General features: G+C 35.8%; 1 protein-coding gene across 1 annotated transcript; it reads right to left on the bottom strand.

The window, feature by feature from the left end:
* Nucleotides 1–689: 689 nt before the first annotated feature.
* LOC129254639 (uncharacterized) lies at nucleotides 690–12,782 on the bottom strand. The gene is made up of 3 exons (XM_064111990.1): nucleotides 12,703–12,782; nucleotides 12,350–12,575; nucleotides 690–5,259 (listed from the first exon to the last, which is right to left on the bottom strand). Exon 3 carries the CDS (start codon nucleotides 5,240–5,242, stop codon nucleotides 2,261–2,263), a length of 2,982 nt encoding a protein of 993 aa, XP_063968060.1. The 5' UTR covers nucleotides 5,243–5,259; nucleotides 12,350–12,575; nucleotides 12,703–12,782; the 3' UTR covers nucleotides 690–2,260.
* Between the last annotated feature and the right edge of the window lie 3,933 nt (nucleotides 12,783–16,715).

Here is a 16,715-nt window from a genome sequence, read left to right as displayed (position 1 = left end):
CAACCATAATAATGCATGTCAAACTTACTTACTTTGGTTTATATCCAGTTAATTATAAATTTTGATGAAATTTTACTTTCCCCATTCGTTTAACAAATGGAAGTATTTGCAAGACATCTTTCATAATATTCATAAGGTTGTTAAGTGTTTGCTATGTTCTGTTTCAGTGTATGCTATTAAATAAATCTATATCAATCATGATAATCCATGTAAAACTTAATTTACTTTAGTTTACATCAAGTGAATTGTAAATTTTGATGAAATTTCACTTTCCCCATTCGTTTTACACATGGACAAATGTCCCGTACGTCACAGCGCGGATGTTTATATTTTTAGCTATTACATAATAACAATGAGTTCTATTATTTCATTCATGGCTAATGAAACTTGATAAGATACACGATGAAAACATGATAATGAGAGATTTCCAGCTTATTCCAATTCACAGAGTTTTAATGACAAACTCTTTTTTTTTTTTTAATCAGCTTTTGTCTGGTCCCGTACGTCACAGCGCATATTAATTAAAATATTACATCGTTAATGGAATTGTAGATTACTAATTTTTTACTGAATTAAGTGGGCACAACTGGCCTTCCAAAATCCATAAAAGATTTTCTGTTGTGCATTTATTTTTTATGTTACACAACTTTAAAGTCTCTAAATGTCCCGTACGTCACAAGTCAAATAGCTTGGACCTGCCCTATAATAAAATCCATAGAATGGCAAATTTGCCATTAATGTCTGCTCACTCATGCATAAACTGATGGATCAATTTCATTTTTACAGATAAATAAATTTTTGGAAAATTTTTGCTCAAATCCTTTTCTTTTGATAGTTATCCATTTTGATTTAAGCTGAATTTACTTTTTGTAATATGTATATTTACATGAGAATCAATATAATTATAAAGAGTATTAAAGAGAATTAATTTTCCTGTCTTAACAAATTACACCTTTATACATGAGATGTACAGAGCATGGTAATGGAATACAAATCTTGGCACCTCTCTAAAGTTATTAGATATTAAATTATTAGTAACTTATTCCTGCAATATCTTTTAACCACCCTCTGAAAACAATTCACATGAATATGTTTCTATTATAATTCGATTGATATGATCATCATTTTGATTCTCCACATGTAAAGGATTTTGATTTACTGATCATCTTGTATGAATCTCCTGATGTTTGACTTCTCAAACCCAAGTGTAGCACAATATTGAACAAAGTTGTCAATCTACTGATGGTGAGAAGTTTCTCTTTTTGTGACACCAGTAGATGCGTAATTACAAATTACAATGATAAAAGAAAATAAGTGACATGATCACTATAAATTTGACCATTTATAATCTTGTGGGTGGATTAATCAAAATATTCTCAGATTTTTTAAAAATCCAATAGAGACAGAATGTGCAAAGACATACACATACAAAAGCATTCCAATATTTTTTTTTTCAGAAACAATAGCAACAGATATCCCAAATATTGTTACATCAAAAAAAGACAAAAAATCTACATGTCACAGAGATGCCTACCATTACGGAATATTAATCAGATAAGAAATAACAATGTGAATAACCAAACGGCTGAACCAAATGTTTTCTTACGAGACAAAACATATTAAAAGGTTTTCGCTCAGTCATTCAATCGGGAAATTTACAATGAATGTACATTAGAACACATCTCATTAAATTCTGTAAGGGTTGGCAACTCTGATGTCACCTGAATATGTAAATGGGTTCAATGGACAGAGTATTTGTGTAGCTCAAACACATGATTGTATTAGACAACTTCTTTATATACTAATAAAAATACTACCAAATAGCCTATTGATATTTATCATTCTTATTAATTGACATGAAAATTTTAAAGGAGAATTCTTTTGTTATCTCCCATTGTTCAAAACTCCCGCTTGCATGTAGGTCCTCTCTAACATCGATTCTCACTAAGGCCTAGATAATCATAGATTTTAGACATGAAAAATAATAAAGATGATAATATTCATAATAATGATAAAAAATATAATGATGATAATAACAATATCAATCAACTCTGCAAAAGTCAACCTTCTAAAAATTGAAAAGTCACCTATATTGGAGATATTTCTAACAACAGATTATGCAAGATGTGTATAATTTACCTTCTGGAAGTCAAAATTCTCCAAAGAGATTGTAATAATACTAATAATAATAAGTTGATAACAAATATATGAAAACAATACAATATTAAGTTTAGATGGTTTTTAAATTTTCTTTGATATTTCATATCGATAGGATATTCAGATCAGATAGTCTTAAATCAAGCTTCCAGCTCTTCTCTACTGTACTGCTCAGTACTCTTTTCACTTGTTTTCCCTTTTTAACTTTCCTGCCCTTTGTTCTTCCCGTCCTCCCCAACCATGGTGTCTCAGTGAATACAACACTTCGCTTCAATTTCTTCTTTCCTAGGAGATTCACAGGAGTGCCTGTCGCTCTTTTCTTTGGACTCTCAAAGATTGTCTCTAAGTTGTGCTTCTTCGTACCTGCTGCTCCTTTTTTAAGATACAAAGATTTAACCTTATTTGAGACCCGAAAATTATTGTCACTTGATCCTTCAATCCCTTCAGCAATATCTTCAGGTGGCTGTTGATGATCTTGTTCCGGATCACCCTGTTTCTCAGCGGGAGTTCTTTTCTTTGGACAACTTTGCTCTTGTGCAATGGCATCATCTATTTCTTTGTCCTTCTCTGAGATCCTGGAGACCCTCTTCCTACCCATGAGAGGTGTATCTCTTTTCACATTTGATTTCACCACCACTTTTTGGAAGTCCATGACCTCTGATGACTCTCCATAGCAATCATCTGAATCCATTGGAACATCATCCACATGTGGTTTCAGACCGGTGAACAGCTCTCCTTCTGTCAATGGCTCCTGGAAGATGTTATCACAGCTTGTAACCTTCACTTCTCGTAAAACATCAGGTGCAATTTCCTTTCTTTTGTAATTTGTAGCAGCCTTCTTGATGGGCGCCGCGTTCCAGTTTTCTTGCTTGTAATCTGTAACACATCTTGGCTCTTCCTCTGGCTTCTTGGTAAGTCGTATAGATCTTCTCCTTTTAGAGCACGATCCCTTCTTCTTCCTTTTTGATGGTTTGATTGTATCTTGTTTCTGAAGAGAAACCTCTGTGATATTTTCATTGTTACTTTCAACAGAATCCTGAAACAGCTGTGAAACACTGATCATGGGAGGAGGTGTGGATAAGAGAGTTAATGCAGGGTCTGGTACATGTGCATTCCCCATTGAAACATCAGGGACATCAGCGTAACAGGCTTGGTCTACTCCATAGACTTTCACCTCTGACTTGCTTTTAAGTTCTAAGAGTGGAATATGGACCCCACTCAAGCGAGCCGACTTTCTTCTAGAAGATTTATCCCTTGGTGTCTTGGCAAACTGGCTTTCACCAAACATCTCTCCCGGCATCCAATCATCGCCCAATCCAAAGTCAGCAAAATTTGCCAAGAAAACACTGTCACACTTTGTTTCTTCCTTGTCTCCTACAGGCTTTTTGGCAACAGCTTCAATGTCGTTATCTTCATTGTCTTTATCTTGTTTCAATAACCTTACTGATCTTCTTCTTCCACTGTTGGCTTTTTTCTTCCTCTTTTGAGTCATGGGTAAATCAATTTTCAAATGTCCCAATTCTTTAGCATCTCCAGGTTCCGTCACTGTGATAGGTTCTATCATTGGCCTGGAATCTAAAGTGTTGATCTCCATATAATTCAATGCAGAGCTGCTCTCCCCCACTTCCTGATGAATGACACCTCGTGATTCATCGTGATCTTTGTGGTCTTCCTGGAAATTACCTATTACACTTTCTCTTATAATTTTCTGATCACAGGTTGGTAATATCCCAGAAGTACCTTTGGCTAGACCAACATCAGGTGAATTCAGCAGAGACTCTCTTCTAGCAATCCTGACAGATCTCCGTCTTTCAGTGACTGTAACAACTTTCTTTCGTCTCTTTTTCCTTTTGGATGGTGCCGGTGGGCTTACAATTTTTTCAACATCCATGGGAACACTATTCATTACTTCAGAAGTAATGTCACTTGATTGAACTGTGCATGAACCAGCTGAAGTTAGAGATACTACAGGTTCAGTGAAGGGGTCATCCATATTGAGGAAGTCTGCAAGTTGATCCATCTCATCAGCATCTCGGGGAACCCCCATCGAAATGAGAGAAGAGATTGCATTCTCTGAAAGAAAAGGTGAAGATTTCAGTGGTACTTCTGGTTCCCCTTGGCATTCAACCTTGCAATCTTCTGTATCTTTTCCAGTAAGACAATTTGGGTATTCTGTATGATATTCTGTTGTCTCTTCTGAGTGGCATACTTCTGCTGTTTGGGTATCGATAAAAGCTGGGGATAAATTACAGTTAAGGAGATATGAGCCATGTAGTGAATCAACTTTAGGTGATGGCTGAGGTTCATTTTTGAAAGTTTGGTGGTTCATTGCAGGCAGTGCTATTGGAGTTATCTCTCCAACTTCATCTTCTTGTTCAGGATAATTCTGCTGGTCTAATCTTTCCAGGATACATTCCTCAACTTCATGTTGTTTAAGTTGCTGACTGTCTATTTCATTTTCATTGAGAGAACTCTGCAAACCACTGTCCCCAAGCTTGATAAACTCCTCAGCATTGTTTTTAGTTTCATACTCACAATTTTGAACTTCACCATTCAAAGCAATATCAGTATTATCCTGGACATCCCTGCTTGGAGAATAGCCTCCTTCCTCATAAGCTTCAAGTGAAGGCTCACCACGAGTCAATGCAATCTCGGTATTATTTTGTGTACCCTTGTATGCAAAATAGCCTTCTTCATTATCAGCTTGAAGTGGAGGGTTTTCAGGTAAGTTGACCATTTCATCAGGTGTTCCAGCGCGGGACTCAGGAGAAGCAACATCCGCTTTGCTTGGAGTATCCATTTCTTGATAAGACATACATAAAATGTCATCAGTACATTGATCTCTATATAGTTGTGCCCCCGGTGGTGTTTCATACATGTCAAATTCCATGAACCCACTGAAAGAATATGAACGGCCATCATCACCGGTACAAGGCATTGTCTCTGCCTGGTCATTAGGGGTCAAAATTTGCAGATGCTTCCCAGGAGTAATGGCTTCGGGTCGCATCTCCCAACTCTCTGGAGTAACACAGTTGTCAAGCCCATTGTCAGTTAGTCTGGGGGTTGAAATCAGTTCCTCGGCCATGGTCTCTATTTACATATCTGCAACATGAAGGGAAGAGTTAAAAAAGGGTAAAAATTGTATGTTGTTCAGGGGTGTGAGTGGTCACAAATAAAAAGATCTGAAAAAAGCTGAAGAGTGTTGAAAAAGTCTGAAAAAGAAAGAGCTCCCATACTTTTTGTACAGAGGAAGGCCAAAAATAAGCTGAAATTAAGCTGAAAATCAAAACAAAAAATTTGAAATCAGATAAAAATCTGAACTCTCACACCCCTGATGTTGTTGGAAATGATCATTCATGAGCAATCCCTTATAGAAGCACACCATACTGTACAATACCTGCAAACATATGAATTTGATGGACTCTCATGTAAAAAAGTAGCAATTTAACTGTTTATGTAAATCATCAAAGCTACAATGTACTGGGTGCACATTCACTGTTATGCTTAGCACAATAGACACAAAACAATGAAAAATTAAAGGAAGAAGGACATGAAAAAATCCAACCACTTTTCATGTCCAATAATATGATTTTGTTTTCATCAAAGAACATTTTGCTTCAAATATATTGAGTAATTTCAACTTAAATGCATAAAAATGACCATTTGTTTTTAAAGTAATGTTGACAGAAAAATCCTTCAAAGGTACATATGCACAACTTGTCTATTCAATGTACAGTGAAAGTGAATCACCTACTGTTTTCCTCCTTTTTAACAGTGGAGTTCAGTGACACTTGGTCATAGAAACACAAATTGGGTATCTTTGGAATGCTGATGAGACAAGTATCATGAGTTTTATGATAAATGACTGGATAATTTCCTCACAAACAATCATGAAAGTTAAGTTTCCCTTTTATTGGTACACCCCTTATTGCTTTTTAGCACAAGCATAAACTTCTGGATAGATACTCTGTGCTAAATGTGCTAGCAGATGACATGGTACTGAATTGCACTTCACTTATTGAATTGTAAGTAATGCTCACTGTCACCGAGAGCTATTCCAAAAATTGAGAAATACATTACAGAATCAACCAAAATAAAAAGCTGTGTGATAGTTTTCAACAGCAAAGGTCAGAAATATGCCATTCAAGCTGATCGATGTGTCAAAAATTATGCTACACCTGAATATAATTAAGATTCATGTGGTCATGGCTTATGAATATCAATGAGATGTACAAGCCCTATGTGCGCAAGCATTACAAAATGTTAAAAGAGGAAGGAGAATTTTAAAGCAAATCCAGACATCTCAGAAAAAATGAGGGAGAAAATAAAGCCTGAGGCTGAGAAGAATGTCAAAATAAGACTTAAGTAAGAGACCCATGTGCATGATGTGGAATGACTAGAAGGATTTTCTTTTTAAAATTGGACCCATTACTAAGGATCTCTTTAATGAAAAGGGAACCATGTCTCGGGTATCTTTGGGGAAAGGTATTTGAAAATCAGTTCCGACACTTGGTCCTAAACGAGATTAGTATTGTCATTGGATTTCCATAGTCCTGTACCGGACGCGCGCGTACCGGACTGAGCCCTGCCGAGTTGGCATTGTCCGGCTCGGAGCTTTACGGGTCCGGTTTCACTTTGAATCCCTCTAACTCGGTAAATGAACCCGGATTATAATATTTGAGGTGTCATTTGTCACTGCAATAAAAGTCATGAAACTGTTTTTAACAAGCAATCCGTCCACCTAGTGTGATGGTCGAGGGGACAGGTCAAAGGCCAAGCATCCCTACCTTATTTTCATTCTTTCCCCATCATGATTTTGATTGATGTGTATGATGGACCTCCTGAGTCATGGCCTTGTGTGTGAGAGATTGAGACAATATCCGATAGCTAGCCGGCTAACGGCGCACATGCTTACAGTGCAGCTGCCATGTGATATCATGTGACTGGTCATGTGATTGGCTGAGAGTAATGTTCACTGGGTGAGAATGTCCAATTTGTTTACAGGTAAAGGCCAGTTGGTCCATTAGGCATGGTCATAACTCAAGAAGTTTTCCTTTTGATATATGATTGTGATGACATGTATGCAGAATATTTCTTTCTTTTTTTTGGTAAAATAATCTGTCCGGTTTATTGAGATATCTTTTACATCAGATTATCATTTTTTTCTGCTAACGGTAACCATAGAAGCCCCCCCCCCCAAAAAAAAAAAACCCTGTAGTGTTGACATACATGTATTCCACAAAGTCGGTGATCCAAAAATAATAGCTCAGCTGGGTGCAAAACATTTTAATTCCTATTTAAAGGAGACATTAAAGAGGGTGGACGGAGACGGACGAGAAGAGGAGAGTGCAGTTAGAGGGAGAGAGAGAGAGAAGGGGGGGGGGGTACAAGAGCAAGCCCAAAAAAATGTGTGAGATGAAGAGATGAGATGACTAAATGGATGATATGGGGGTAGGATGATATCGGACTGATACTTTGATTGTCAAATTTTTAATATGAAATAAAAATGTATTTTATTTCATTTTTTTATTAAAGGGGAATACACTTTTTTCTAAGAGAATAATTTTTTTCAGATTATTCTTATTGATCAATAGGCAGGCCTATCACACAAAAAATAGTTTGAGTAAAATATTCTACTGCTTCAAAGCAAATATGAAGAATGAAATACGCTCAGAAATTAACTTTCTGCCACCTCCACCCCTCCAAAAAAAAATCTACCCTATGGTAGACAGAAACAATCTCTGTGAGAGCCTGTTTGTAAATTGGGTCACCAGAATGATAACATAATAAACGATGTGGTTTGTAATCTGCCTCTCGATTTCACGCATACATAAAAAAATCATTTCAAAGCACATGTTTCGTAGTAAATCACTACCGGTGCACAGACTTGCTGTTGATCGCTGCACTGATGATAAGCATGTGAGGGATTGCGAGTTGGCCTTGTATCATCTCAATCCCCTCTCTACATTACTACTGGATAATATAAACTATGAATAGAATATTTTGGGGGTTTGTATCGTCTTTTGAGAACAAGGTCAGAAGGTGATGTTGGTCACAGAATAAGAGTCAAGTAAATGTAGGTCAAAACATTGTTTTTGCATGGACAATGGACATCAATCAATTTTAGCTGGTCTGGGTTGCCGGGCCTACCGGGTCAAGCTATGATTCTGATAATATTTACGAGCCGGGTTCGGACCGAGTTGAAGGAAACGAGCTACAGCACTAATTTGCCACGATCAATACCACAATATCTCAACAGTTTTCAAAAATATGATACAGCTGTACATTATTTATGAGATAAGAAATTAAGCTTTTATTCTTTTTTGATGCCTTTTCTTCGTATAATTTTTACAATATGCATTTTTTCCCACCTTTGCCACTCAGAGTATCCGCTGCTGATTTCATAACATTACATGCGCAAGGGTCTGAGCTCGGACCCTCCCGCATGCGATGTTTTGAAATCGGCAACAAATTATTTATACGTGTGAGGAACTCCATGTTGGCTCTAAATCACCAATTTTGAGGCTAACCGGAGGAAGGATATGGAGCAAAATTAGGGTGTAAAGTAAGAAATTAAGCTTTCATTCTTTTTTATGCCTTATCTTCGTATAATTTTTACAATAAATATGCATTTTTTCCCACCTTTGCCACTCGGAGCATCCGAGCGAGTTTTGTACCTTGATGTTCGGGTGCAGCGGTAGTGAAGTGGAGTGGAGCCTGCACGAACATCACTTGAGGCACCCATGTGTTCATATCGTCTCGCGTGCGAAGAAATATCAGTCATATGCACGCAACACAAGACACATCCAAAATATACTGGGCTTTTGCCCACATAAAATATCACGCATAATCTGGTATTTCACATTCTGCTACGACACTTACCGAATCATTTAGATCCTTCCGTGACTTCTCCTTGAAGTTTCTTTTAAAAAATATGTATATTTTCTTGATCTTTAGTGAAGATTTCACGAAGATAAAAATTGGTCAGCGTGGATATCAATTTTCGCCTGAAGAGGGCGCGCGATTTATATTCATATCAAAGACACGACAAGGGAAAGACTAGGCACCTACACTATTTTACACGTAAATCGACGCAAGGCATTGCGCGAAGTCCGTGAAGTGTCCAATCTTTTCATTGTATAGACTTTGGTAGAGTGCCGTATTATTGACGTTCGTTAAAGCTTGTACTGCTGGTTTCAATCCAGGCATATGTTTTTTTTTCATTTTTTTTTTATTAGTCATCGTTTTAAATTGCAAAAAAAGTGTTATCATCGCCAATAGTAATCTTGAATTATGATTTGAAGGTATTCAAAATATTGGTGCCCATAATTATTAGTAAATTAATCATAAGAATTGCGCATTCAAAGAATTTAGACACAGTTATAAAATTACCGAGGAGCTGAATCAAGGTTGTGAAATTTATCAGCGCCACCAACGGGCTTCCTTGTATTTCCGTAGAAGAGACAAACGAAGTCACTTGCTAGGCCGAGGTAAGCGAAATTTGCTCTTTTTGTAATGAAATTACTTCATAATAATAATTAATATGTATAATTTTTTATGTATTGCTACTTACTGGAAAGAGCCCCGGACCCCCGGTGCGTAGCGAGAAGGAGTTTCGGCAAATACTACTTCAGCAATGAAGCGATGTTTGCCAACTAATTCGAAATCCAGGGTCAAACACGGTCCCTTGCACGGCCTTGACCTGTACGAGGTTAGTACGAGTGACTGTGAGTGCACTTGAGGTTAGACCAAAACAAAAGCTTCAGTCTCTGTATTTCGGTTGTTCCGCTGAACTGCGTTGGCTCACTCACCAATTACATTCCGGTAAATGGGGATTATAAATTTATAGTAAAATGTCAGAAATTGTTGAATAAATCCCCAGAAACAACGGTTATTCCTGTCTAACTTGAGGTAACCTCAGTCACAGTCACAGTCACACTACCATGACATGTCCATGCATGACTATCTTTTGTGGTGTCGTTATACTTTGTCTTTGGAACTTGGAAGTTGGATTTGGAATGGAATCGGAAGGAAAAACATTTTTCATAAACTTGACATTATCATTAGTAGGGTGTCTGAAGCCACACTGAAAAGTGTCAGCATAAAACAGGCTAATTTAGGGGAAAATATGGCACATTTTTTCGGGGAAGTTCAGGCTACTAGAAAAATGTGATCTGAATTGATGATTAACTTGTGTTTGGCATGTATGGAAAGAGAAAATTCAGGGGCTTCTTTTGACAGTAAGGACAAGTTTATATGATCATTTTAAATAAGGATTTAGAGATAAATTGCAAACCCTTATTTTTGTGTGTGTTGAGATTGCCATTTCTCCATGCGTTTTCTATGGGAAAATGAAATTTCTGTTTTGCACAATTTTTTTCACTTTGTCGCAATTTTTCATTGTGATCTGGTTTCCAAATCTTTATAAAAATCATACCATCAGAAAAAGCATAAAAAATCCTATTGGACTCTTTATGGACAAGTTTTTGGCATTAATAATAAATTTATAACAGCTCTCGGAAGCTAAAAATTTTGATTTGTGTGTGTCCATTTCTTAACTAGGGCCTACACAGTCTATGGCAGAGAAATGCTGAAAATTTACCTAATTTCATTCTTCTTTTTTGCAGCCAATGATTGGATTTTTTTCAAAAATGTTACATTTCTGTCAGTCTGAAGGTCATTTCTCTTCAAATACACAAAGAAAATGTGATATTTTCTTGAAATAAGAAAAATATTTTTTTTCTCCAGACACCCTATCAGTAGAGGCGCACGGCCAATATTGGAGACTGTCTCCAATGTGGGAGATTATCTCCAATATCAGAGACTTTTGTAAAGAATTTGGGTATCCAATTTCAGAGACAGTCTCCAGTTTTGGAGACCAATTTCCTTTGTTTACATTTGCTGCAAAAGGATTACCTTGGCGGCAAATAAAAATGTAATAAGCAGATTCCTCATGAAAAGTTACCCCTTTTCACCGTCTACTTTAAAAATTCACCGTCTACTTTTGTTTTGATAAGGATTTTTGTTGTCAATCACACACAAAACAAATGGGCTTCTGACCTCAGTGAGACAAAATTTTGGGTGGAAAAAATCATGCTTTTGTTGGTGTTGTTTCTTTTGTCCTTTTGCAAAGCAAGTCTCCAATGTGGGAGATTGTCTCTCTCCCCTATTGGAGAGAGTCTCCCATATTGGCCGTGCGCCTCTACTGCCTATCAGTACTATCATGCACTCCTAGTACCAATGAGGTCCAACATTACATGTATGGACCTCATAGGCGACATCAGTAGTATTTTTGGTTAGAAATCTCTGAGAACAGGATATTTAGGCAATTATATCACAAGTACAAGCTCTATTCCTTTCTCTTATTTAAATTATAATTTTATAGTGTAAATGCATCGTTAGCAACAACAAAAAATGAAAGAAATGAAGGGGAACTTACATTTTCACGGCTTTTTCCTCATTTTCTGGGCAGCTGCTCTTCTCTTCTGACTCGCGATCGAAGCTGATATGAAGATCACGTGATTCGCGTTCTCGTCAGCTGATCGGTTGGTTATTCTTTTCGTCAGACGTTAATAATATATATTTTATAATGCTAGCATTCATCGCTAATTTAGGTGAAAGAGATTGAAGTTAAACAGCGCCAGGTCGGAATCATAATTATTTTGGAAGAGTGTATTTATAGTTATACACTCGATCTCATACCTGACGTAGACGGCGCTATTCAACAAATGCACAATCTTCAATATAAAAAATAAAACAGAAAGAACACAGGCCAAAATGCCTAACGATTTATCCGCGGCATTAACAACTATCGTAAAGGGCGCTCCATTTATCAATAAAGATGGACGCTAAGCTGTCTATGGCGACAAAATTTGCCGCAAATATTTACGAAGAATTGTGAGAAATGGTCTGAAAATGCAACAAAAGAACCGGTGAGTACCGATTAAACATTATTAAAGTTATAAATAGATTATACATACCTTGTAGATTTAGTTTTTAAGGTGATATTAGTGCTTAGTTCTAAGCTAGGGAGGCCCAAACGCGCGTGAGTGGAGTCCCAGTTTATTAGCACGGGTAAGTATTGGGGTGTCGCCTAGAGAGTAGAGTGCTAGTAATAGTAATAGTATCATGACATGTCATTAGTCTGACTAAATCTATTTTGTATTAAAATATTATTCTATTATTGATTTACCAAACAGGGTGATCTGCCTCCTGAGGTGAGTGAACTGAAGAATGAATGAGCTGAATTCATCAACGTAACTGTCGTTACTTAGGCCTAATTCAACGATCAACTGTCAACCAAACCAACCAAAGTCACCGGCACGCACACGAGTCTCAATTGGTGGGACTGTAATGTGATGCTAGAAATTTCCAAATGACATGGCCATGGACTCGCAGCTGAGTCGGGTCGGCTAAATCTGAAAGGAAAATTCAAACAAAACATATCTTAAGTAAGAGCTCATGGATTATGAATAAAATGAGGGTTAACCATCCATATCAAATTCATAGAAAAGAACTTAAATTACGAAAAATTCAATAATTTACCTTTAATAACTTCGATCAACTTTTTTTTTTCAAATTTAGAGCGAAAGTGGTTCGGCTATTTAGTATTTATTTGATGTAATAATTTTGTTATTTTATGTTAAATACATTTTATTAAATGATAAAATATAAATACATAATTTTACATTTTTTTAATTGTTTCTAGACGATAAAATATTTTTATTTCAAAACTTTAGTATCATTTTTTCAAATATTAATTGATTTCCATTTACCAATACAAGGTCAAAAGAGGGCGTATTTGAAGAAAAGAGACGTGAAAAGAGATCATTTCACAGTGGGTCGGTCATGACCACTGAACTAGAAATACTATAGTATTCACCATGGGCGGAAATCGCGGAAATCTCAGGGGGGACAAGGGGACGTGTCCCCCCTACTCAAAATAGTAGGGGGCACAATATCAAATGTCCCCCTACTATTTTTGGACTTGTATGATGGAAAGAAATACATCATTTAAAATCGAAATAAAACATGTATTTTGGACGAGATGACCCCGAGAGATGACCTTACATTTTAGGGTGATAACTTTTTTTTTTCTTGTCAAATTTATTTTTGTCGATATGACCTTACATTTGGGGTGATAATTATTTTCCTTTTTTTTTTTGCTTGACAAATTTTCTAGCCCCTGGCCCCCTATCTTTGGGGGAGAGATTTCCGCCCTGGGTATTCACCGATCAGTGGTCATGACTGTGGAAGTCACAACCCTGATTTATTATAGATCCTCAACTCGGGCCTCAACTATCCTTCATTTCCTGGAAATATGCAGCTAGATTTTTCTCGATGGGGACTGTGAACCCAAGAATACAGTGTACTCTGAAACTTGGCTGCAGTTAGAATATAATTAGAAAGAAGGGGAAAAGAAAAATAAACTTTATTTTATTTTCTTCGTTTCTTGTCTCTGAGGGAAAAGAAAAGGAAAGGAAAACAAGAAAAGAAAAGAAAAGCCAAAAGAAAAAAAAGAAAGGAAGTTAAAAGAAAGTAAAATAAAAGAGCAAGAAGAAGAAAAGCAAAGAAAAGAAAAGAGAAGGGAAAAGGTCAAACATGAAAGAAAATAAAAAATAACCAAAGGAAAATAAAAAGAATAGAAAAGAAACATAAGAAGATGATAAAATTAAATAACATAAATACTATTGAAATGAGAAAAAAGTGGGGTAAAAAAGTTAAAAGGGAAAAAATGGAGAAAGAAAAAAAAACTATATAATACGTCATTTTAGTTTTTTTTATATCTACATGAAATATTCTATTTCTGTTTCAATATAAGATCAGAATGTGACTTTCACGAACTACTTATAATAATAACAATATTTGAAATGTACATAGCACATAACAGTCAAAAGACTCTCTATGCATGCGCTTTACAAAATATATATAATTACTAAATTATATATTAAACCTTATCTAAAATATACATATAAATATAATACAAATTATAACAATTTAAATCAATACCTGACCTGTAAATAAAAGTAACATCAATAATGAAACGAAAAATTACAATATTTAACAACATAATATTATAAGACACTAATACTTCCCGTATCTTTACTATTATTATTTTTGTTTTTGTTTGATTGTTTTTTAGTATATAGATACCAAATACTACCAATACAAGCAAAAAAAAAAAAAAAAAAACATATACAACTTGACCATGTTGTGGTTCTCAGGGATCCAGGATTTTCCAAAAGGGGGGGGGCAAATTTTTCGGAGGAAATTTTTGTCAAGCCCCCCCCCCAAAAAAAAAAAAAAAAAGGTTTTCAACCACAAATTAAGGGTATTTTGTACCCGAAAAAAATTGACAAGCAAAAAAAAAGTCTTCAATTTAAAAAAAGTGGGCACACCACTGTTTTCATGGCATTTTTACAAATTTTTAATTTTGCTTCTCAAAAGGGGGCACGTGCCCCATGTGCCCCCTGGATCCGCGCCTGGTTTTATTGGACGAGGCCAATCCAATCATTGAACCCGGCGTTCAATGATTGGATTGGCCTCGTCCAGTCCAGTTACTATAATACTAATCAAATTCATCCCGTTAATGAGCTATGTGTACGTATAGGTTAGTAATATTTCCCGTATATTTACCATTATTTTTAAAATCTATTTATAGGAGACGTTAAAAACATTAACAGAACAATATTAGGGTAAGTAATTACAATGATATAGCTTTTGTTTAGATAGGCCTATCATCTCTGATAAAAATTTTCAAAAGATATATTTTACTTTCTTCAATCTTTAACTGTTTATTATACTGTACTACATAGCATTAACATGCTATTTCCTCGATTTATTTTGATCTCAGTGTGATTGCAAATTCACTTCATAAGCCCATTTTTCATGATTTTTGCGATCCCATGGGATTACAAAAATCATGAAAAATGGGCTTATCAAGTGAATTTGCAATCCCATGGGATCACAAAAATCATGAAAAATGGGCTTATCAAGTGAATTTGCAATCACACTGAGAATTCTCATCCCACATTTAACCAAGGAGTATAGGACATGAGTTTTCATTGAACATATTGATATCGACTGCTTAATCCTCATGTATACGTTTTGATGTGATATCATTCTTTTTTTTTCTCTCTCTCTTCTGAGGTTTCGTTATTTTGTTATAAACGACCCCTTATTTTACTCTTACTTATAATCATGTGAATATTATTTGAAATGACGACTTAATTCACAATTTAATATCAAGTAATATTTTGCAGCCTTAATTTAGTCTCTTGTAAACGTATGGCCTATTTGAAATAAATATGTTTTTGCTCACCTTTCAATTTTTCAAATATACAGAAAATTTGCTCGCTGGCTTCGCTCGCCAGAGTACGATGAATTTACACATTTATATTCAACCAATCCCTGGAAACTGGCTTGGTTCCTCAAACATAGCTAAGGTTGTCCCAATCTGGCCAATATTCTTTAAAAAAGGGTGATAGACGAATTGTCGGCAACTAATTTTTTTCCTTACTTCCCTTCCAAAATTCAAGAAAGATTGGTATATTCATTTTTGTCATATTTTATGCGATTCCCAATTTGGGTTTAGAATAAAACATTCTACCGTACATGCTATACTTTCTTTTATTGATCAGGTGACAAATGCTATAGATAATTCCTTGCACACCGCTGGTGAATTCCTGGACCTTTCCAAGGCCCAAGTTGACACGATGAATCATAAAATTCTGCTTTACAGTTTATAAGTTATCCCATATGTTCATAATTATGCGAAATATGTAAAATAAAGTCAATATTGATATCAATATGAACATCATATTGATTTTCATGGTTAGGCAACTATTGCGTATAAAATTATAGACATCGTAGTTAATGTTGCAAAACCATCGAAAATATAGGCATTAACAGATCATCAAGACTCAAAGGTGATAGATTGCACTTTAGGCAGTATTATATAGCTCTTGACGTTTTATGGGTGCTCCCCAAATTTGGAATTTTCGGCCAAAATACATGACCCCCCCTTCCCGTGCGAGAATCTCGGGAGGGGGGTGCATGGCCTGTACAATCATTTCCCCCATTTAGCACTTAAATTATCAAACGACCTGTGATTTGGTGGATTCATCTATACGTTGTATAAATGCTGTAAAATGTCTAAATTAGCCAAATTTGCATCCTAAATCCGATTTTTTTTTTGGCACGGCCGTTGTTCTCCAGCGCTTGGTCCAATTCCTGTGCAAAAACTAAAATTAATACAATATATTTATTACATAAAAAAGCTACTCGAAGCTATACTGATTCGCAGTATTAGCACACACAAACCCATTATTCCATGAAATAAAGACTCTTACATTATTTGACATAAATTCACTTCAAAGTTTACTGCTGATGTTCAAGTACGTATATGCTTCCACCTACAATTTTGTACAATTAATGAACACATTTATTCCTTCATACCCTACATGGAACTTTTCAAATTTTCACTTAACCAACCCCAAATTGCTCATTGCACATCTATAAGACACCACGGTCCCGATTTATGGAACTCTCTACCAGTC

This window comes from Lytechinus pictus, chromosome 2 (genome assembly GCF_037042905.1).
Source record: "Lytechinus pictus isolate F3 Inbred chromosome 2, Lp3.0, whole genome shotgun sequence".
Classification (NCBI taxonomy): Eukaryota; Metazoa; Echinodermata; class Echinoidea; order Temnopleuroida; family Toxopneustidae; genus Lytechinus; species Lytechinus pictus.
Note: the sequence above shows the minus strand (reverse complement) of the source record. Positions and strands in the feature narration are given on the sequence as shown.

Bases quoted from the DNA above. Each gene is read 5' to 3' on its own strand.
- LOC129254639 (XM_064111990.1), bottom strand. From the start codon at position 5,242: ATGGCCGAGGAACTGATTTCAACCCCCAGACTAACTGACAATGGGCTT.